At 40.8% G+C, this 23611-nt stretch overlaps 1 protein-coding gene across 10 annotated transcripts in view; it reads left to right on the forward strand.

The window, feature by feature from the left end:
* cacna2d2a (calcium channel, voltage-dependent, alpha 2/delta subunit 2a) overlaps positions 1-23611 on the forward strand; it is a 155715-nt gene that overhangs the window by 105132 nt on the left and 26972 nt on the right. For all 10 annotated transcript variants that reach the window (XM_044347711.1, XM_044347712.1, XM_044347707.1 and 7 more), the window contains 5 exons: positions 10955-11086; positions 11315-11372; positions 21477-21527; positions 21808-21907; positions 23354-23515. In XM_044347711.1, the coding sequence (XP_044203646.1) occupies positions 10955-11086; positions 11315-11372; positions 21477-21527; positions 21808-21907; positions 23354-23515 (503 nt within the window). The remainder of the gene's footprint in view (positions 1-10954; positions 11087-11314; positions 11373-21476; positions 21528-21807; positions 21908-23353; positions 23516-23611) is intronic.

Genomic DNA, 23611 nt, shown 5'->3' on the forward strand with positions numbered 1-23611 from the left:
AGTAGAATCACTCATCAGTATAGGGAAGTGGTCAACTCACCACTTTGTAAATTTTCCTCCTGCCGATTCTGCTACCTGGCTGGTCGAGGTCGAAGTATGTAAACAAACTACAGTCAAATCATTACACAACCAGAAACCATGGATTACCAGAACCATCCAGCCATAAACACATGCACTGCAGCCTACAACTCGGGGCTGCAGTGTGGAAACATGGACAATTATAAAGCAGCAGCCTACAATGTAAGAAGAGCACTAAAGTAGGCAAAAAAGGACTACAAGAAAGTGGAACTACAATTCCAGGAGGGCAATCCCAGAAGCGTGTGGCAAGGTCTAAAAAGTATGACAGATTACAAGCCCACCCCCCACCCCACTCCTTGTCAAGTGCTGGTGCATCTCTAGCAAGTGAGCTAAACAACTTTTATGCTCGTTTTGAGACTATCGCAGCCAGGAAGCAAAAACAGCTGAAGCAGAGGTTAATGGATGGGTGGGTGCACCTCTAACACCTATCACCCTTTCTGAGCATGATGTCAGGGGGGCTTTCAAGCGTGTGAACTCCAAGAAAGCAGCAGGACCAGATGGAATCAGTGGGCGGGTCCTCAAACTATGTGCAGACCAACTAGTGCCGGTGTTCACAATGATATTCAACCTGTCCCTTGCTCAGTCTGTCATACCCACATGCTTCAAGAAGTCCTGTGCCCAAGAAAACAAGACCAGCCTGCCTGAATGACTACCGCCCAGTGGCACTCACCTCTGTAGTGATGAAGTGCTTTGAATGGCTTAACAGCAGTTTGCCTACTGTCCTAACCAATCAACGGAAGACACCATAGCACACATCCTCCACACTACTCTATCTCACCTAGACAAGAAAGCAAGCTATGTGAGACTACTGTTCATTGACTGCAGTTCAGCGTTTAACACCATAGTTCCTTCCAGGCTTGTCACAAAGCTCAAGGACCTGGGATTAAACACGTCACTGTGCATGTAGATCCCTGACTTCCTGATGGACAAACCTTAGGTAGTAAGGGTAGGCGGGCACACCTCTTCTACCCTCATCACCTGAGCCCCCCCGGGCCTGCTGTACTCCTTGTGCACACATGACTGAGTAGCTACTTTCGACTCCAACACCATCACCGAGTTTGCTGACGACACAGCTGTGGTGGGCCTGATCACAGATGACAATGAAAAGGCCTACCTGAAGGAAGTAGAGGACCTGATCCGCTGGTGTCAGGACAACAACCTTCCTCTAAATGTCAGCAAGACTAAGGAGCTGAAAGTGGACTTTGGGAAGAAGGAGGCTAGGAAGTATGCTCCCTTTAATATCAACAGGTCCTCGGTGGAGAGGGTGGACAACTTCAAGTACCTGGGTGTCCACATCACAGAGGGCCTGACCAGGGCGCTGCATACTGATTCAGTGGTGAGAAAGGCAAGGCAAAGACTGGTTCACCTCAAACATTTGAGGAAATTCCAGGTATCCCCTCAATTACAGAGGAATTTCTTCTCCTGCACCATCGAGAGCGTCCTGACGGGGAACATCACTGCCTGGTACGGAAACAGCACCGAACAAGACTGCCAGGCCCTTCAAAGAGTGGTTCATTCGGCTGAACATACAAGCCTCAAGGATATTTACACCAAGTGCTACAAGAATAAGGCTTAGAGAATCATTAAGGATCCCAACCACCCAGATAACGGCCTTTTCCCCCTGCTGCGGTTAGGAAGATGGTACCAGATACACTAGGCCAGCACTGACAGGCTCAGGAAGAGCTTGTACCCTTAGGCCACTAGGATCCTAAATGAGGTCACTGCCTAAGACTCACCCCCCCCCCCCCCCCCCCCCCACTTAATGCACAAATATAAGGAACTGGCAGGATTACATTTTCCTTTGATAGTATCTTACATGATTAGATGTGACAAATAAATGTGTTTGATGGATTGATCGATTGAGAGTCAATGCACATATGAGATTTGAAAAGAAGAGAAAGATTTGCATCTGCAGGGTTTCATTTGAGTGAAATTACCTCTGATGTCTCTAAAATGGATCCGCAGAGAAGTCAGCTCAAATGGTACTGAAGGGACAAAGGGAACTTTTGATAGACAGACTCAGATCTGTTCACAGAAGGAAGTGAAAAGTGATAATGAGAGGAATGAGAGTTATGCTTTGTGGTTCTTAGTCATTTTATTGGCTGTGGCTGCAATTAGTGACTGTTCCCACTTTACAACAGTATGTGCTATTGCCATTTCTATAATAACATACTACATTTGTCATCTTAAAGTCATAAGCTGTGAATGTGGAAATTTTCTTCAGTTAAATGTAAAATGTCATTTTTGTGAGTGTCTGTGTGTCTGTTTGTGTGTGTGTGTTTGTGTGTGTGTGTGTGTGTGTGTGTGTGTGTGTGTGTGTGTGTGTGTGCGTGCATGCGTGTGTGTGTGTGTGTGTGTGCGTGCATGTACAGTACATGCAGCCTGTATTCCTTTCACACGCCTCAGGTTCCTCCAGTGGAGGAAGCTTCCCTGTCAACCAACTCACGCCACGCTGGAGATCAACTCAGCCCCTCTCAACATCAAACCAGATTTAAATGTGTGGAAAAAAGCAAAAGGGATTTGTGGAGAAAGAAAGAAAGAGAGAGAAAGTGCAAAAAAAAAAGGGATTTAAAGTTAAACCAAAAGGGAAGAAAGACGGTATAAACACTGCGGGCTGTATTTCTGTCGGTCTCAACTTTATAGACTCCATCTTTTACTCTCTGCCCCTCTATAGTGTGTGCCCAGTGAAGGGGCACTATCATTTACCCACACACTAATTAGAACAGTCAGCACAGCAAACTCCACTTCACTCACCACCAGGCTCACAAATTACATTTCATGTGTTTGTTATTTACTGCTCTTCTTTAATTAGAAAAATTATTTGGAGGAGCACTCTGGAGGTGTGGTAAAATCTCTCCCTTCTGTCTTATTCTGTATATTGAATCATCATCCCTCCTTAGAGAAATTTCCATTTGTTTCCCCCTTTCACAGTTTGAGATTACCATTTGGCAAAACTGAGTTCCTCGATGGCAAATGCGTTCACACTAAATGCTATTCTTCAGTGAAACAGTTTGAATGTTAATTATAATTAGTTAATGCTGCTGTTTCAGTTGCCAGTAAATTCTCTGAGAAGTAACCTAATAGTGTTTTGTAAAGTCAACTACAAATTTGGTTATACTGTATCTTCTGAACCTTATTTTTCTCAACCAAAAGGTACAAAAAGACACATTTTTCTTTTGAGAAGGCTTAGACTTTGTTCTAGCTTTTTTGTGGATGTGTGAGCTGCTGCCAGTTCCTATAGCTGCCTTTTCCTCTGCAGGATGAAAGGTTTAAGGTTCAGGCTCTTTAACACTCAGCCAGGCCACAAAGCAGCCCTGAAGGAAGAGGAATGAAGGAGAGACAAGGAGGAAACAGAGGAGAGAGGGGAGGGATAGATGAAGAAGAAATTGTGTTGACAATACAGAAAGACAGTGTGTGTTAGGTACATACAGAAAAATCAAAGAACATTGCGCAGAAATTGGCACCTTTCTGGGTAGTTCAGGGTCAGAGAAAGGTGATGGTTTATCAAACTGCTTGTATTGGATCACCCAAATTACAAAAAGACATATTTTCTCAACTACCTTTAGTGTTATTGAAAACTGTTGACCGTGAGGTCTGTAAATATTCCAGAGTAACTGGGACACTGTGTCTGCAAAAATATGTTGTTGATGAATTTTTTGAAATGTCACTTTCATTGCTGTGAGCATCACACACGAAATTCTGTTCAACTCCTTTGTTTTGGGGTGAAGGCAAAAACAGCAGAGGTGGTTACCTCAAAACCTAGACAAATTAAACTATCGATCTGCACGACTCAACACCACATGTGTAATTAAAGAATTATGTATTTTTTTGTAATTAGGGTGACCCTTCAAGTGAGATCAGACCAGTGGTTTTCTGATACAATATATTTAATTCCATCCTTACTTGAGTTTACAGTCAAAGAAAGAACAGCGCTAAATTTTCAGTGAGTTATAAAGTGTATGAAAAACAGCCTTCCCTTTAATATATAACTATATGCATTCTGGTTGTTAACTTGCTAAGATTCAAAACAAGCTGTATTTGTCTATTAGCCTGCCTGTCTCTAAGTAATGTCAGAATCAAACTGCACCACTACCACTTAAAAGTAGAATATGTAAACACATTATGGCGATGACAGCAATAATAGTTATGACTCTTCAAAGGGACTCAACTAATGGCTTTAACTCCATTACCATTATGGATTTCTTATGAGGGACCACTTGTGTTCCACTATGATATATTACTGGCTACTGTGCCTTTTTTTCTGCGCTGTGTGTATAGTAAACGCATGTACCCATTTCTATAATGTTGGATTAATATGGGGCATAAGGCATAGATCGGCTCTTTATCTCGGTTATATCAGTGTGAATAATGTGTGTATGAGGGGTTGGGGGGTGGGGGTCATAGGATAGAGGTGGTGGTGGGGGGGTTGAGGAATGATCTCACGCAGAGATGCTCCATAAATCCCACTCATAATTGTTTCCCTACTTGGTGTGCAGTCGTGCTCCATAAAGGGGCAAAGCCAAGGGTGCTCTAAATGTCAGGGGAGCGGCGCGCTGATGAATTACCTTTTAAAGATATCACAGAGAGGTGCGTTTCACGTGAAAGATGAGCCCAACACAGCGCTTGGAGGCCTTGTCTGCCTGTGTGAGCATATTTCCCCCCCAGGGGAAATTTGTCTTTTTATCAACTGTCCAGAGAAGTCACGGCATATCCTAACTGAATAAATCAAAGAGAATTAGTTTGCTGTGTTCTCTTATCTCTGATGTGGCTGTTTTTCTGCAGAGATCATCTGCAGATGTGTGCTAGAGAGAGTGTGTGTGTGTGTGTATCTGTATGTTTGCAGAACTGGACTGACGGTAGAGGTGGCTCACATCTGCATGTGACTGGTTTAGTTTCAGTTGGCAAACAGATGTACAGATACAGATTTTTCTGTCTTATTACCCTTGAGACAAAGACTGACCAACCCCACTATACCACCACCACCACCAGTAGATACATCATGAATACACAATCATTTAGGAAACATAGCCAGCACATTGCAGCTTTTGAGTTAGCGTGTGTGTGTGTGCACAGCCCTGGACAGCGATGTAACTGATAATCATTCTTGCATAGCCAGTTTGGTTAGTACCTTGATGTTAGTCAAGGTACTGGAGATGGTGCTAGTTTTACACAGAGGTCTCAGGATGTCTCTTTGCCCTTGGCCTGTCTGGGACAGCTATCATTACAGACCCAGTGCTTCTCCAGATAAGAGCCCCCAGGACTTCACAGCACACAGGCTGCCGCTGCAGCAACCTGCTGTGATAGCTCATGCTTAAAGGATAATACTTTTTACACATTAATCAGATGGCTCTTTGACCACAGAGTATTGCATGGCCGAGATGAAATTGAAATGCACGTTTTGATTCCCTGATAATCTCCACACAAATATCAGTAAAATATTGCGACTGCTCTCGTTGAAATGAATCTGAGTCATGGGAGCGACTGCGGTAAGTTTGAAAATTTATGGTCAAAATGGCAGAGATACTTGGTGTCTCACTAATTTCTCTCCTCTTTCTAGTTCTCCAGACCATCTGCAAAGTGTTAACACTGTTGTAGGGGTTAATCTCTACTTTTTATTCTTCAATTTGTCAGGGCACCACCTCAATGTTTAATTGATCAGTCTCAAATTAATCATAAGTTCTTTTCAAAACAGTGACCTCTGTCTGCTGTGCTCAAAGGAAACCACAACGACTTCTTAAGATAAATGAAGACATTATACAACAAAACGTCTTAATAATACATGATAAAGAGAATAATAAAACAAAAAAACTAATAAGGCCTTAAAATGATAGTAGGAACTTAAAATCATTGGGAAATTGTGGCTCAAAGTGTGTGACTTGAACCTAACTCAATGTTATAGCAACGGGGAATGCTAAGAGGGCTTCAGCTTATCTAATGAAATTATTTATCATTTTATTTTATGCAACATCAACCTTGATCACAAAGCCATATAATGCCTTACTATGCTGAAGATTTGTCGCTTCAGAGATGTCGTCTTGGCAGGTCCGGTGTTGTGGAGGTCGCTGTAGTTAGCTGGTGCAGCTCGGCTTGGGCCATGCTTTGGATGAGTCTTGGTGGATGCAGTGGCCTTGTCATGTTTCATACTGCTCCGTGAAAAGCTTTCACTGTCTCCCAGGCGACGCCGCGAGTTAGTGAGCCTGATAGTAGGTTACTTAACAGTCAGTGTGGTCGTCTAGTTTTGGCAGGCGACCAGAAGTCTGGCTGAGGTGTTGCTATCTCCTTCAGAGTGACGTGAGCCAGCATTGAGTTCAGGCTTTCAATGAGTCTTTGTGATCTTTTTGAGTGTCGGAAAATTTACTCTGGCTGTTCTAACTCTTTGTCACGGTTATGCAGGCAAGTGGACCCAAATGCAGAGACAACAAGCAGGCAACAGGAACTGAAGAAAATAATTATTTATTTATCAGACTCTGGTTACTGGCAGATGAAGACAAAAAGGGAAATGAGAGAATACATTGACCACAAACTGACAAAGAACAGACAGGTATAAATACACAAGGAACTTAACACAGAACAAGACACAGCTGGAAAAGGAGGGAAACACAAGGATTGGTTAACAATGAAGACAACGAGAGTGTGGCAGGCAACAAACAGGTCAAGGCTAACGAGACTAAACACTGAACATGTGCGCAGGGGAAAACAGCCTGAGCAGGAATACAGCAACACGTGAGAAAGACAAGGTTACAAACTGTCAAGAATAAAACTGAAGAAAACAAAAGGCATGGACTCAAACGAAAAAACAATACTAAGCTCAAGCACTACACAAAGAAACACGAATGGCAAATGCAGTTATCACAAACAATTTGTAACCCAGAGCACATTCAAAACACACAGAGCAACACCAAAAAAAACACAAAACACAAAAAGTCCAGAAACAGAGTACATGACACTCTTTAGTTGGCTAGAGTAATTACTTTAGTTGGATAAACATCAAAAGGAAAACACTACACGTTAAAACATGAGGTTTCTTGTTAAAAATTATAAAAGCAAAAATAACTGAACTTTTCAATAAAGGATTAACTTGTGCACATATTTTAGGTTGAAGAACAAAATTCATAACAGACATCTAAAGAAAACTCGAGGTAAAATAAAGACACAGTTCCAGAACTTGTCGAGGGCCAGCCTAAAGGCATGGGAGATGCCTTTAGGCTTGTTATCAGTTTTCTGAAGTCTTGCGCGTGTTGAAAAGTTTCTTGCACCAAAGTTCGAATGAATATTAATTTTCTTTACTCTCCAAGGAAAAAGGTGGTGTTACTGAAATGCCAGAGTTATGATTTTCTAATCCTTATTCTTGGGGAATTAAACTCAGGGTTTATGCACATAATCACACTTCAAGGTTCACTATGCCCACTATGGCCCACCTTCATGTCAAAATTGTAGATATAAGACCATTCAGAAAACAAAGTTTATATATGAATATACATTAAACCTTCAACTTAACACTTATTTCATGATATTTAGACAAACCTGATGTTCTTCATTGAATTAACTATCAAACAGTATATTATAGTAAAGTTAAGTTAAAACAATTAGGTGACTGTAAACATAACAATAGTGACTAAACATTCAGACCACATGGCTTCAAATATAAATTCCACATAACACTTACTTCATAATATAAAAACATTCAATATGACTCCTTGTCTAATTTAACTATCAAAATATAATTTAACTAATAGTGTATAAAGACTTTGCTATACCACACGACAGAAGGCAATGTTGTCACACTGAAAAATGTAATGAAATTGAATATGAATTAATATTTCATCAATAGATTCATACAGCTATCAAAATTATATCATTATTCATGCAATTTTATGACAAACAACATTACATGATTTACATAATGATTAGACATTTAATTCACATGAAATTCACATTTTGGCTACAATAAGGGTCACCTTAGTGAAAGCTCACTAAGGAATGTCCTTCGAATTTTACGACAGGGGTCTGGTGATAAGCTCGACCCAAAAGGAGAGTTTTCTGTCTATGTTTAATGTGGAGTTGTCCAGTTCAAATGACCTCAAGGTCATTTAAATGCTTTTAGTCTAATCATTAATTTTAATTATTTTGTCAACCATCCGGCTTTCCAAGAGTTTTGACACAGTGTTTGATTCTGGCCAGTTTCATGTTGTTAGACCCCCACTTGGGTAAAGAGGTCAGTTTGTCTAGGTCCTGGGGTGAGACACTCACCCAGTGTCTCTGGAATTCAAGAAAGGTTTATCCCTGAAATAGGAAAACAACTCTGTCTTCCTTTCTGCTGGAAATTAAAGAAAAGGAACAGGGTGTCCTCTACACTGTGTTATGAGAGAGAAAACATAAAGCTGTTTTGCTTTCAAATTCTGGTACAGTGCAATTAAGTTTGTAGCAGAAATGTCATTGGTACACAATCTTCAGGAATTAGTCACCAAATAACAGCACAACAGAAAGCACCAATACTGGATCTTTGATGCCAATGTCGATACCGATATTAGGAGTAAAAAAATTCAGATAACAATATATCAGCCAATAATCTTATATATACAGAATATATACATAAACACACATTTTAATAAATCAAAATTATTTATGTTTATGTTGTTTGTGGTCAAAGTGGCTCTGATGTCTGTTACATAATATGAAAAAACTTCAATTAACCAATACTTTGACCATAATCATGTCCTAGAACCTGCGATTATCATTGTTGCAGTTTAAAGTGAAGTTTGTTTTGTGTTTTGATCCTCTCCTTTCCTCATGGGCGAGGAATTGCCTCTTTGGGTTTGAAAGCAGCCACTCATTTGTGTTAAATTCTGTGTTGCTTTCCATCAATCGTCCTCCCCCTCTCTCAGGTTTTTATGTTTATCCCCATCTGTAGGGCTGCCTCTATCCTCCTCCAGTCTTCCTTTGTGTTTATGTCTATGAATTTTGAGAAAAACATGTTGAGGAGCTCCCCTCGGTGATGGCAGCAAATTGGCTTTCATATATTCCTATCCTCCAGACACTGCTTAGTGCTGCTGTAGTGAGTGTGCACACGTGCGCGTGTGCATTTGTTTTACAGGATACAAGAGAGTAATGAAACTCGGCTTTTGTTTTGAGCCACAGTTTTAGAGAGAGTTTGGCAGTGTGGGACTGAGAATTTTGCTGAAAAACTAGAAACAATATAAATTTTTTTATAATGTCACTGTGATTGTGAAGATTTTAGGCTTATAGAGCATTAGGTGATTGGTGTATGAGGGGAAGGTTAGTGGCACAATTCTTGCCTCTAAACTGACAGCTCGTCAAAGACTGAGCAGTAATTGAAAAGCACGGGAAAAGTGGATAATGATCGTTTATTTGTGTGAAATTCAAACGAGGAGTTGAGAAAAGCTGGACTCGTCGGTTCAGAAGCTTATCTAGCTTTGGTTGGCTGAGTAATTAAATCAGAGGAGCGAGTGAAGTTCTCCTCAGCTCAGCGCCTCGTCTTGTTTCCTCTTTAATCAGGTGGCTATTAAACCTCTGATTGCACTCCCCATCTTCTGACTTCAGCTTAGCTATTAAACACAGACTGAAAGCATTTTTGGTTTATGTGTGTGTGTGTGTGTGTGTGTGTGTGTGTGTGTGTGTGTGTGTGTGTGTGTGTGTGTGTGTGTTTGGATGCATATTGTTTAATGCTGTAAGGATAGAAAAAGCCTAATCTGCATCTAAAGTGGAGGAAAAAGAGGAAGGACAGTATAAATACACTATAAGTTACGAGGTTAGACAAGACACGTTGATGTGGTGTTATTCCACCGCCACCAGCAGCATGTTATTCCACTTCTTGTTGACTAGATGATGAATACTTTTCTCCACAACCATAAATTCATTTCACAGAGTACCACTGACCTGTGAGATATATCTGTGACCTTAAGCTTTAACTCAAAACACACACGTTGATGCGTTTAGCCGCGCATGCACAAAGCAGACCAGTTCATTTTCTCTGTCTTGTTCAGCCCTCTCTCCTCTCCTCTCTTACAATCACTAAACAATCACAAATCCTCTAACACACACACACACACACACACACATCCAAGGACATTTGCAAAAATAGTTTGTATTTCTCTGCTATCAAAAATTCAGAAGCGGCTGCCTCCACATGCTGCGAGTGACACATGACCTCTTCCAAGGTCATCTCAGATTCCTCCTCAGAGATCACCCAGATTAGACTGATGCCCTGCTCAGACGGTTACCGCTGGCCGAACTGCCTGCACACATCCATTCTTATGTACTCAGCTCACTGCTGCCGCCATGGTCAAGGTTGTTCAGCAAGGAGAGTTGACCTTTGGGTTACTAATGGAGAAAAAGTGTGATGTTTTGCATTTTTTATTAATAAATATATACGTTTATCTGTGTTTATTTTGCATATTGGTGGAATAAAACAGGTGGAATAAAATGAATAATACAAAACTTGTGTGAAAATCGGATTATAAAAAAACTATTTTCAGGGCAAACAGTCTGTAGTTTAGGCATTTATTGCTATTTTTAATACTTACTGTGAGGGACTATGGCACGTAATTAGTAGCTCATTTGCATTTTCTCTCAATTTTTCTCTGTATTTTTCATAACCAGAGGCATATTCTTAGTTGAGCTCATTGCAAAAGGACCTAATTTACCAAAAACTGGGGTCAATAGTGTCCACTTGCAGCAGGAATCATAAAAAAACTTCTGGATGCATGGGCACATTAATATTTGGGTGAAACTTATCTGCCCCTTTTGAAAAAATGAGCATTTTTCTGTGTAAATTTGTTAACTAGGAAACAGTGTTATTCACTATTGTGAGTCTGATTGTGTGTGTTTCTGTGTCTGTGTGTGTGTATGTCTACAGCCCCAGTCATCCTAAATGAGTTGAACTGGACCCAGGCACTGGAGAGGGTCTTCATTGAAAACCGTCGGGAGGACAGCTCTCTGCGCTGGCAGGTGTTTGGCAGTGCCACAGGAGTGACTCGATACTACCCAGGTAGGCCGCAGGGTACTGAGTCAACAGTCTGCCTTATAACTCACTGCAAGATAAAGTCTAAATTGACCCTAGGGCTCCTTGGCTGCAGAACATTGGCAATCTCTTATCAGATGGCTGTACTGGTAACTCGATAGACAGAATGAAATTATGATTACTTTGATCTAATCTGATCTGAAATATCCTACAGTGCTCTGTACGGTCTATAACTTATTTTCTTGCACTCTCAAGCCACTCCATGGAGAGCACCCAACAAGATTGACCTGTACGATGTCCGCAGAAGACCATGGTGAGTGACGTCTTTATCAGGACCTATATAGACAAGGTGCTTTGCCACAGCATAATACATTATCAGAATAACTTTATTTCTTTCACTATTAATTCCTACTGGCCATTTTAGGAAGAATAAGAAGGAACGCCAATTATCCTCATAATTTTCACAGGCATATATTTCCTAAATCAGCATATTTGAAGTCTTCAGGGGTGTAAATGGTGATAGAAAAATGACACTGGTATTGTCCTTTAACTCAAGATGTATCATATTTTTAAAATGTGGCTTTGAGGAATTTACTCATTTGAACTCGACTTTAATAAAGTAGCTGTAACAGATATAAAGTACATTATAAACAGTTTTTACTTTTTCATTTAAAGAGTATACATATTAATTATCCTTGTCCAAATGAGTGTCGGAAAGCATGAGCGCTGGGTACCAGGTGAGTCCAGCTAAGCGTGGAGAGTACAGGGGTTTGTGAAGCTCAAAACAGACAGACAGACAGACAGACAGACAGACAGACAGACAGCCTCTAACCAATACAAACATCAGCAGGAGCAGCAGAGTAAAAGTGAAGAAAATTGCAGAAATTTAACTTGTCATTGCAACACCTGTGCTGTAAGCAGCAGCACTGTCATGCTGTCTTAATATTGTGACAAACTGTTGTGATGAGATCTGAGTCTACACATGCTGTAAACACATTTGATTTTTAATTTCGGTGTAACAATAGAGGCATGAAATTGTCTCCAAACATTTTGCCATTGCATATAACCTTTGTTTTTTTTATATATTTAAACTGATTTACAGTCTTTTTCCTCTTTATAATCTTCATAATTTTCAGCTTAGCATTGCATTAAAAAGGAGCAACCTACTTACATACAACACTTTTAAATTATGACATAATTGCACTATGCTAAAATACTCTCCATGGCAGTTACATACTGCGTGAATCAATGCAGCTGTCATAAAAACACTTACGACAGTTCCTTTAAAGAAAGCAAGGTCTAGAAGGACATCATTTTTTTAAATAATTTTTCTAAACTGGCTGCCTAAAGCATGTCTGCACATCAGACGGCTTTGTGCATGTAGCCACATTTACAAAGGAAAGGCTTTAACTCCTAATTCCAGCCTCGTAGTATGATTTCTGTACTGTGTTTTGTGTCTGGCTTCTCTCAACCTCCTGTGTTCTTCCAACCTGGAGCTAAATAAAGGATATTGTTTAATGGAATGAGATCAAAACGTTTTCCTGACCTGTATTTATCTTAGTAAGTGATAATGTTGAATGCATTGTCTCTTTCTACAAGGACAAAACAAGATAGGGGCTAATGCTTTCTGTTTAAAGTGCCCACCTTTGCCTGTGGTTCTCAGTGCAACAGCTGATCCCTGTACAGACTGCTAGGGTGGGCGAGTGTGACGGGCTGGACAGAACTAGGCTGCGTTGGGCCAAACCGCCCCCACACCCACCCGCCCAAGCATCCTGTCCACCCTTCCACATTCACTCTACCTGCCACTGTCACATCGGCTTTGTGGCAGCCCTGCCTGTTGCCTGGTTACAGGTTGGAGTGAACTGGACATAATCATGACAGCAATGTTGATTAGACGTGACCCCATTTTCCATCTCTGTCTCGGTCCAGCTCAATCTGAGTGGCTGTTTGAGGTCAGGCCAGGCTGTCAGATGAAGTCAATGAGCTCAGACCAAACAAACAAAAGACAAGCGAAAGAAGCCTTTGTATTCTGGCAAAGTTTGTATGAAACTCAAGATCCAAAATACACAATCTTGACACCTTAAAATGTAGCCACGTCTGAAAGAGAATAAAAGTAAATTAAATGTGAAAGCAGTCACGCATGATATGTGTAAATAGAGATAATAGAGCATAAAAATTGCAGGTATACTGAGATATATAACTGAGGAGTTTCACCAATCAATCAGTTAATGTGAAAATGTTTTTAAATTGTGGTATTGTTGTGACATTTTTATTACATTTGGAGTCTCCCTAGTGCTCCACTGTCACAGTCAGCAACACTATAAACATGAAAGATGATGGAAAACACAAAGCACTATGTAACAGGACAAGTTAAAACAAGGATCCTGTCTCTGATCTGTCAGCGCAACAACTGAAGTAAACCCGAGTTTAATTCTCTTACACATGTTTTGACGGGGGACTCTTTCCGGAGGCAGGAAGGAACAAGGAAAAGGAGGCGAGGGGGAGTGCTGAGCGGCAGCAGCGTTTCTGACAAGGTTAGACAGAGGAGGAGGTGTATTTTTGCGCAGAGGAACACCTTGTCACCCCCCTGGTCCTCCATGTTTGTCACTGTCATTTCTGTCGAGCTTCTCCTCGTGTCGAAGCCTTCGACACTCCTGTGGCCTGTTGCTTAGCAACTCGTGCCCAGCCGTGGTGAGTGGCGGTACCATGGCAGGGAGTGTCATGATATGTCAGGTCAGACTTGTGTGATTATGGTCTAACATGCTGTCTCCTCAACTGACATTCTGTGGAGAGGTCGGCCAATCACACATGGTAGAAAAACAGGGCGCGGGGGTGAGGTAAGCCCGTCATGTGTGCTTAGGTGACAGCAATAGATGGCTGCATCCGTCACAGGGACAGTAAGACAAACAATAACATGAGCGTTAACAAACCTCACAGATGTTAGGATGAACACAACTCATGTACCAACGTGGTGTTAAAATCACTGAAATTGGATTTCCTCATACTGTTTATCCTATGGACGTTGATACAGAACTTTTTTTCCCTTTTTTAACAGCCGTTTGCAATTTCAACTGTCTGTGCCTTTACAAAATTTAACATTTGAGAGGACCATGCTGTTAAGTTTGTATTCCGCTCATAAAGTGGAAGCTAGCAAGCTAGGCTACGCAAAGTGGAAGCTAACGTTAGCACTGATTTCCACAAGTCTTTACATTTCGTTCATGTTATTTCAACACCTTCTGACTCAATAGTTCCTGCTGTGTTCACACCATGTTATACAAAGGAGTAATCTAGCTAGCGTTAGCTGTCTCTCTTTCATGGGTCCAGTTGTGGTAACTGCCAGTGACCAGACCATCAAAACTTACAGCTGCAAGTAATCTTGTAACACCAGCAATCTGGTGTCTATTTATTGAGCCCGCCCACACTAGTATTGCACCAGTACCAACCCAAAATCCACGCCTCCTGGAGAGCACTAATGTGGGTGGTACTGTCACTGCAGTAAAATAAGCTAAATAAAATTCAATTTTCTCCTTTTTGGTTATTACAATTTAGACCAAATAAATACATTAATCAAAACAAACATCAAGGATAAATTTACTGATTTCTTAGCTAAAATGAATTAAATTGTTTAGTTAGACTATGAAAACATGTAAAGCACAGACAAACACACACTGTCTCACACATCCTTCCAAACACCAGTTCTTGTCCTCTCACAAACTCACAGATACATCAGATCACATGTGCTGATATGCCATATAGATACTCTGTAGCTTCACAAATACCACTAAAGCAACTGGAATGCACAAATGCAGTACGAATGTTACTGAAACATGCTTAAGAAACATTTGCCCTGACACTGTCTCTGTCCACCAGTGATTTACTATTGAAAATGAACATAGTGGCCAGCACTCATGGCCACTTTGTAGAATAATAGACCTGTAGCTTTCCTGGGACGGATGGATGGCAGCGTGGCTGACCAGGCCAGAGCTGTCCAGGTGCACCTCTGAGGAAAAAGATTGAAGGGCCGTCTGCCTCTGCAGATGGGCTCTCTCCCCGTCTGCTCCCCCACCAACAGTCCCAGGAAAATTAATGGTCCAGTCAACACACTTAATTGTCTCCAATTGCTCTGACATTAATTATTAACATTTGTCCATTATAATGTCTGTTCGTGTTATCAAGGGAAGCGAAGCAGAGGGTGAAGTGAGGCAGAGGGAGAGGGAAAAGTGAAAGGGTGAAGAGAGAAATAACTAGAGACAGGCATGGAGTCCTGTTAGCCAAGCGTTGCAAAGATCCCATTACCTCCCAGGTTCACAACAGCATGTAGGCTATATCACATATTGATTTCTTCAAAAAGTCAATCTTACCTCTTTGTAAATATTATGACTGCTGGTCAATCCTTGAAGCTGAGGCTCCCCAAAATACCATTCCCAATATCTAGAGCCCTGAGCTTTGCCTTCTCCTCCTTTCATTCTCTTCACCCCACTTCAGGGAGAAGCTGAGTCAAAAGAAAGACCAGAGTGTTATTGGTGAGACTGAAGGCGACACAAGGCTTTAGCAGTTTTACTAGAAGAGTTGCAATCAAAATTTGACATTTTAGTTTGAGCCAAGATCTAGAGATAGAGCAAAGGAGATTTTACTTAAAGTCTTAAAGAGCAGCAGCAACAGACTAGTGCTTGTCTCCTAATAATTGATACTGATTTATTCCAATACGCATAATTAATTCAATATTCAGTACTTCGTTTTCAAAAGGAAATTGGTAGAAAAATTGGGCATAAAAATTCCGTGTGTTCTTCTGATGCATAACCAAAAATATGGAAATGTGAATCTTGGTACCAACACTTCCGATAATCAACAGAAAGTGGAATAAATAAACGACAGACAACATCTCTTTCTCCTGCAGGCTCTCTTGGCGCCATCCTCCTATATTTTTATCTTAATTCAATCTTTATTCGCCTGCCACATCCACAGGAGCACTAAGAGAGCAGCAGTCCATAAAATAATAAGCCCATCAGCACAACACAAATCCACGCACACATGGGAGCATGCACACAAACACACCTACTCGCACACATACACACACACACACACACACACACACACACACACACAAGCAGTCTTGCTGTGTTACATACAGTTCTCCGAGTATCGTGCAGTTACTCTGCTTCCAGCTACTGTATGTGATGCGTGCATCTCAGTTTTCACACTGTGAAGAAAATTCACACATTACAGTGAAGGTACTGTATATACATACTGCTCATTATGTACATGCACTGCTTACAATGCGGCCAATAAACATAGTTCACAATAGAAAATATTGAAACATGAACACACTCGTGGGTGACTGTGCTCACTGTTATGTCAACACACACAACTCAAAACACACAGAGAGCCGCATGTGTAGGGTAGCACAATAATGAGCCTGAGCCACTTCATGTATCATGCTACATGTATCTATTGCATGTTTCTGAAATATATGTAGTAGATAATTCCTCCAATTTAAATGTAATGCACAACACTTTGTGGAATGGGTCAGGGTGCATAAACACAATCTCCTGAGAGAGTTAGCCCCCCGGCACAGTTAATGTATTGATTTTACAGCGCTGCGCCATGATAAAACTATTTCATGAATTCCAATGAGACTCCTTTACCAGACTGCTGCAAAAGGACCGAAATACAATCACCACAACGCAGAGTATGTCATTGTGTTCATTGCTTGTATAATGCATTTCTTTTAGATTTATGGGGGGTGGTGGCTGTGAATGTTGCTGCTTTAATCTGCTCTCATTTAGAGCGATACCTCATTTCACCTCAGTGTAAAGGCCACATGTCTACTGCAGACACGAACCAGGCTTTATCTTGATTGTACATATTGTCACATACATATTTGTGATGGTGTGAACACATTTATAATATGACACACATGATGTGTGTTATAGCTTTTTGGTATTTTTTATGGGCACACAAGTCACTACTGCTGCTGTTAATACTTAGACTTGACTTGCTTTTCAATTTATTTAACATGTATCACAAAATAAAAAGCATTCACCACTTACTCAGTAGTGATATATTGCAAACCCCTACACTTTCTTTTGTATTTGTTCTGTGAATTGTGTTATTGATTGTTTAGTCTAAAAAATGTTAAAAAATAGTAAAATAAAATAAAATGCTTATCTGAAGTTCTCATAGTTTAAGGTGACATTTATATATTATATCTGTTTTGTCTAACAGTCCAAACCTAAAAGATTAAATTTACAACAATATAAAACAACAATATAAGTATTGATAAAAAATATAAAAAGAAGTAATTCCTTTCCATTTTCTTTGGCATTTTTTTGTTTAATAACTGACTTAAATGATTAATGCTGCACTGCTTTATAGTGTTGAAACTACCAGATTAACAGAAAACAAAACCTGATCAGCTGTATCAGGTAAAAGGTCACTTTGTAAAAAATAAATTAGTGTTTCTATTTTTCAGCAAAACAAACAGTTGCAGTTTCAATTTGCAAATAAAAACCAAAAGTATTTTATTTTCTCTTTGCAGAGGAACACGGTCACTTTTGCAGAGGTCTTTTAGAGGCGCAGATGTTTTATGTATTATGGTTTATATGAATATAAAGTATTGGCACCATTTTGAACTGTATGATTGGATTTTACTGCCAAGATGTTGCACTCAAATTGCCAACAATTAGTAATTACTATTTTGGCTTAACATACATACTATTTTATGAAATGTAATTTGTCATTTACTATAAATCATCAAGTATAAACACACTATAAGTTGTAGATATCAAGTTTAACAAAGCAGGAGAAGGGTGCCCCTGTTGATTAGGGGTTAAGACGCCAACTATAAACTGCAACATTTCAATTTCAGTAACAAGGTTTAAATTTGACTTGGAATCTTTGTTGCATCTTTTTCTCAGTCGTTTCCCTCTCCATCCAAAATAATATGTATATAATTAAAAACTAAGATCGAATGAGCTGTTCACAGAATGAGCAAGATCTGACTCACTACACATATACATATACACGACACAAGAGTCAGAAATAAAATCATCTCACTAGTTACAATGTTTTAGTACCAGTGGTTAGATATTGAGCATAACTTTCAGTGAACGGACAGAGAGGCCATAGGCTGACGTGTGGTGTCTGCTGGCTGATGGTTGATCGTTGTGTAGCAGTGGGACAGAATGGGCGACAGGGCTCAGTTCAGCACCAGCCAGGCCCATCTGCTTGTCACCTGGCCTTGGCACGCAGGAGACTGGGTAATGACAGGGAAAGAATGGCATCAGTGGGCAGAAGCTGAGAGGTAATTACTGACTGGAATCCATGCAGAAACAACACATCTGGATCCATGAGTCAAAATATGGAGAATTATACACTGATACCGGCCTCAATTCATGATTTTTATCTGTCAGAACCGTAGAACTGCATATCAGCCCGGAGACTGAAAATCCTTGACTCCATCCCGCTCTCTCTGATCCTGATGTTCTCTGCTCTGAGGCACAGAGAAATTCAATTGTACTTCAGGCAATGGAAAGAGAGAGAAGGAGAGTGGTGCTGATACACCAAGACAATCTTGGGGAAGATCAGCCATGGCAGCACTATAGCTTCAGTGTTGAGTGGCGCTATCCTGGCTCATGTGTTACTCTTCTCTACTCCATCACTGCTCACACATTCCTCTTAAACTCCATTACTGCTGATCAATGCTGCCTTTTTCACAGTTAGAGAGAAATGATCTGCTTGAACGTGATATTTTCTCAGCAGATTTTAGGGCCAATGCTTGCACAGTTCTCCATTGTGTGATTTTAAATTGGGGCAGTGGAAGATGACCTATAATGACTAAGTAATAGAAGTCTGCATTGCCTTATAATTAACATTTAGCCCCTTCAAAATAACTTGAAGTTCCTTTAAAGGACTATTCTCCTCTTTGAGAAATATACTGACCGGAGAAGTTAATGAAATACTGCAGTTGGTCTGCAGGCATCAGCCTTCACCAAATGACCCTCCTTCAATCTCCAGTCGGGGTGTCTCTGTCCATGAGCCTGAGGGAGTGGAGACGTGGGCCACATTCTGACTGAGTTTTCGTCCTGCATCGATGATCGCTTTCACAAACCCCATCCGCTCAAGAGAATGAAGTTGCCACTGTGTGGAGTCTCAGCTCTCTCCTTCTCTCCCTCTCACTCCCTCAAATTAAGATTTCAGTAATTAAATTGATAAAAGTCATGCATGCCAATATGCCTCATGGTTCCAGACCTGATTTCATACTCCACACAGTTGCGGAGAGCTGCAGAAGTTCTACCTTTGATGTGGCATTCTTTATTATTGAAAATAATTGGATTCTCCCTCCCCCTCTCTCTCTCACACACACATACATTTTGCCCATGTCTACTCTGGGCATGCTCAGTTAATCGACCTCTTGCGAGGCAGTGCTGATGCCGAGTCCCTGTTCCATCTGGGGGTTTCGGGCAGCTTTTCAGCAGAGCGGGACCCAGGTTGTGTCTGAAAAACGGATTTCAGTAGCCCAGGCACTGTGCTGAGGGACGTCACTTCAGTATGGGTCAAGGGTCATTCTGCAGGTTGGAGTGGCGCCTGCCAGTGAATGTGAGCGTTGAGACTGTGGGAGCAGTGGCGAAGCCTACAGGGGCTTCGTTGCTCTACCTCCGTATCAGCTTGGCCGAGCATAAGAACAGAGCCTCTCTGGCCCACAGGCAGCTGGCTTCTCTCCACACTCAGCGGAACGGCTGATAATCAGCAGAAAGAGACCCCTGATGATTACTCTGCCTCTGCCTAGGATGGCTGCTAACTGCTTGCCTGCTCACTCCTCAGAATGTCAAACTAGTACTCACATTTGAACCCCCTCCACCCCATTACTAGTGTGCCATAGAAAAACCTATGATGTCCATCAATCTCTGCTCTCTTTGTATCAGGGCTAAATGTGAATTTAATTGCCACTGGAAGAGAAAGAGGGAATTTTTGATTTCCCTCTGTATGTCATCCTCTATCAACCGTGGACAGACGTTATGTGCGCGCCTCTTCCAGGACACTAGCTGTTTGGCCCTGCTTGTTCAGTGCTTTCTTTGCCTTGTGGACCTACCCTGTGCTGTGGCCAACATGCACCCAGAGAAGCCCTATTTTAAGAGTTGCTGTGCAGCAATAGCATAATGGTCTTAAGCAGCTTGTGCCTCCCCCTGACAAAAGGACCGCCAGAGTAAATAATGTGTTTGACGCCCAACTGATGAGTCATCAAAGGAACAGAACATCAGCTATCTTATTTTACTGACAGCACTTAGCTCAGCACAGGCTCTCTACTGCACAGGTCAACACTACTCAGGCTGCTCCTTGACAAGTTTGTATAAATTTCAAGTGACAAAATATAAAGGATATTAGACTGTATGAATCACCAGAATGAAACTGCAAAAAAAATATATAATGTAATAACTAATTTATGCTCCTTTTGAATCCTAATATCTCTTATCTTTTTTCTGTAAATATTTAAATGAGAGGGTGCTTGTATTTCCAGTTCTGTTTCAGATTTCCAGACATTTTCGTAAAAATAGTTTTCAGTATCCTCAACACTCTATAAAGCCTGTGTAAGACAGATAAATGTCAACAAACTGACATTGTTGATTGGTACTGTGTCAACCTATTGGCAGAGTTTCAAAGTGATTTGTGACTTAAATTAAGTGATTCAACTGAAACAAAGAAATTATAAGAACATCAACAGGTCTCTAGCGCAGCTTATGTCGGCCTGTAACAGACACTATAATACACAATAATGTCCCTTTTTCAAAATACAAACAAGAAACAAGCTACTTTAGGCAGGGATCTAAGATAAATATTTAATAAAAAAGGGTAGTACCTGAATATCAAAAGCCTTTTTAAATATATAATATGAAAATCTCGGCTTCTACTAAAGTAATCATTGCGTTATTGGTACGGATTAACAATTTTATGAATCCTCTGCTGACATGGAGTATGTTAATTTTTTGTAACTTTTAAACTCAGCATTGGATTTGTTAAAAAGGTTGTCTTTGTAGTTATGGCTTGTGTGGTAAGGTCATGCAGCTCAGTGCAGTCCATTGCAGTGAGTGTGTTATTATATACTTAGACTATAAACTAGCAATTACTTTGGCTTATGCTGTAATTATTTAGAGTAGGCATTGTTATTCAGTAAAGAGGAGTATCTCTTTCGAAGTCAGCCGACAGTAGCTGTAGCCAACACTGAAGTATATAACACAACTTATTAACTCTTCTAAGCACATAAGCCTTTTCAGTATTCTCTAGCTTAAGTGGGTTCAGCCATGGTCGCTCCATGTTATTATGGCTCAGCTCATTTCTAACTTTGGCTTCTCTCTTTAGTGCCATTTTCAAAAGATTATGGGAACAAATTAAAGCCCATTCTTTGTGTCTTTTCATACAGGTATATCCAAGGTGCATCGTCTCCAAAGGACATGGTCATCATTGTGGATGTGTGAGTATCTCACTGCTCAGTCTCAGGTCAACATTTCCCCCTGGCTAGAGTGCATGTCTCCTTCAAAGGGCGCTAGTGCCACCTGTTGGTCTGAGGAAAATCGAAAGTTAGAGGAAGACGATTGCTGCTCATCTTAATTGAAGTCCACCTGCTATAGCGTTACTGTCTAAAACGTACAGATGTGAGTCCTTTACAAGTTAGGAAAATGGACATGTGCAGGATTAGGGCCTGTCTTCCTATAAGTGAGCTTCTGAGTGTTTTGTTGCTTCTTTTTCTGCAGGAGCGGAAGTGTCAGTGGACTCACCCTAAAACTGATGAAAACCTCAGTGGTGGAGATGCTGGACACCCTGTCAGATGATGACTATGTGAATGTGGCCCGAGTAAGTGGAAGCTTTCAGATCATGATTAGCAATTAATGACGCAAATCTCTCCTGAAAGCAACAATAACACAAATATTTGTTGTATTCATTAAGCAGGTGGTAATGAAGCAGGGATTCAGCAGACTGCACAGTGTGTTCACACCGCTCCAAGTTGTTTGCTTGCAGTGGAAACATTGCACTTCCCTCATTACGTCGTATTTGCTTTTCCTGCACCGTAGTTGTCCGTGTGGGATTGTGCCAGTCTGTCTCTTTCACTCTCTGCTGATTACCAAGCTTTCTATCAGGACGAATGTTTAGGGGAATATTAATGTTATCCTATATTGCAGGACAGATAACGCACACACACAAACACGTCCACACGCTTGGTGTGGTGGCTCTGTTTGGAGACTTCCTTCAGTAATCCTTCATAATCCATTGCTCTTAGCCACTGTGTGCCTCTAAATCCCAGCTCTAAGAGCAAGAAATGAGCATGGTAAGCTGGGTGGGAACGCATCTGATTTTCACCCCTATAAAGAAAGTGAGGGCTTACCGAAACTAGCTGCGAATTATTTGCAAACACAAAAGACATTAATAACCAAAAATTAACTGAAAATAATCATCAAACACAGTTTCTGGTGTCTTGATGACAAACTGTGGCCTCACTTCTGGAATGACAATATGATTAGTTATTATATTACAGAATTTATTTCATAGTACTGTTTTATTTACATATTCATACTTTTTTAATTATTAAGTGTATAGATAGATATTAGATGTACCCAGCCCTTTTTTTCTTAGTCATGTGTCACTGCTACATTTTAAGACACAAGCGATGTGATATTTAGAAGTAACACTGATGAATATTGAAAATGTGGCTTTGAATACTTTTGTGTGTTGGATTTTTTTGTCTGCCAATTTAAATACGAGACAACACGAACTCATGAGAAATGTCAGCTTTTTGCGTGCACGATGTTTTATATCAATCTGTCCCGAAAATGTCAGTAGATTTTGAAGTTGACCTTCAAGAAGAAACAGCATCTAAAACCTTCCATTACAGACATTGCTGCTAATATTCTAATCACGCGTAGACACTGCACACAAGTATATACGCCACACACACATGTACACACAGTTTTAAGCTAATTTGGTGGATGAGATGAGACAGATGATATTACCTTGGCTGGGTTTCTGTTCAGTGGTTTGCACTGGCGTTTCAGGTGCACCTGTTCTTTGTGTGGAAAGTTGTAATTACCAGTGTTTACTGCCAGCCAGAGAGTAGCAGGGCAGCTTACATCTGCACACACCCACGTCTGCATTCTGACGCCATGAACTACACACACACGTATAAAAGAGAAATACACAATCTTATGGCAGCAACAGTTGGACACAAATTTAAATTTTGTGGTATTTTTGTTCAGAAAAGCATATTCAGTACGCTCATGTGTGTCTTTGTATTTCCCTTTATAGTTCAATGAGAAGGCCGATGCTGTTGTTCCATGCTTCAGGACTTTGGTCCAAGCCAACGTTCGTAACAAGAAGATCTTCAAGGAAGCCGTCATGCATATGCAAGCCAAAGGAACCACAGATTACAAGTCTGGCTTCACATTTGCCTTTGAACAGCTTCTCAATGTAAGAGCCACAAATCCTCTAAGGGAAGAGCAATGTTATGCTGGATGTTTGTCTGTGGCTGAAAAATTGTTTCCCTATCAAAGGTCTTGAAGAACA

The sequence above is a fragment of the Thunnus albacares genome, chromosome 4, assembly GCF_914725855.1.
Source record: "Thunnus albacares chromosome 4, fThuAlb1.1, whole genome shotgun sequence".
NCBI classification, from domain to species: Eukaryota; Metazoa; Chordata; class Actinopteri; order Scombriformes; family Scombridae; genus Thunnus; species Thunnus albacares.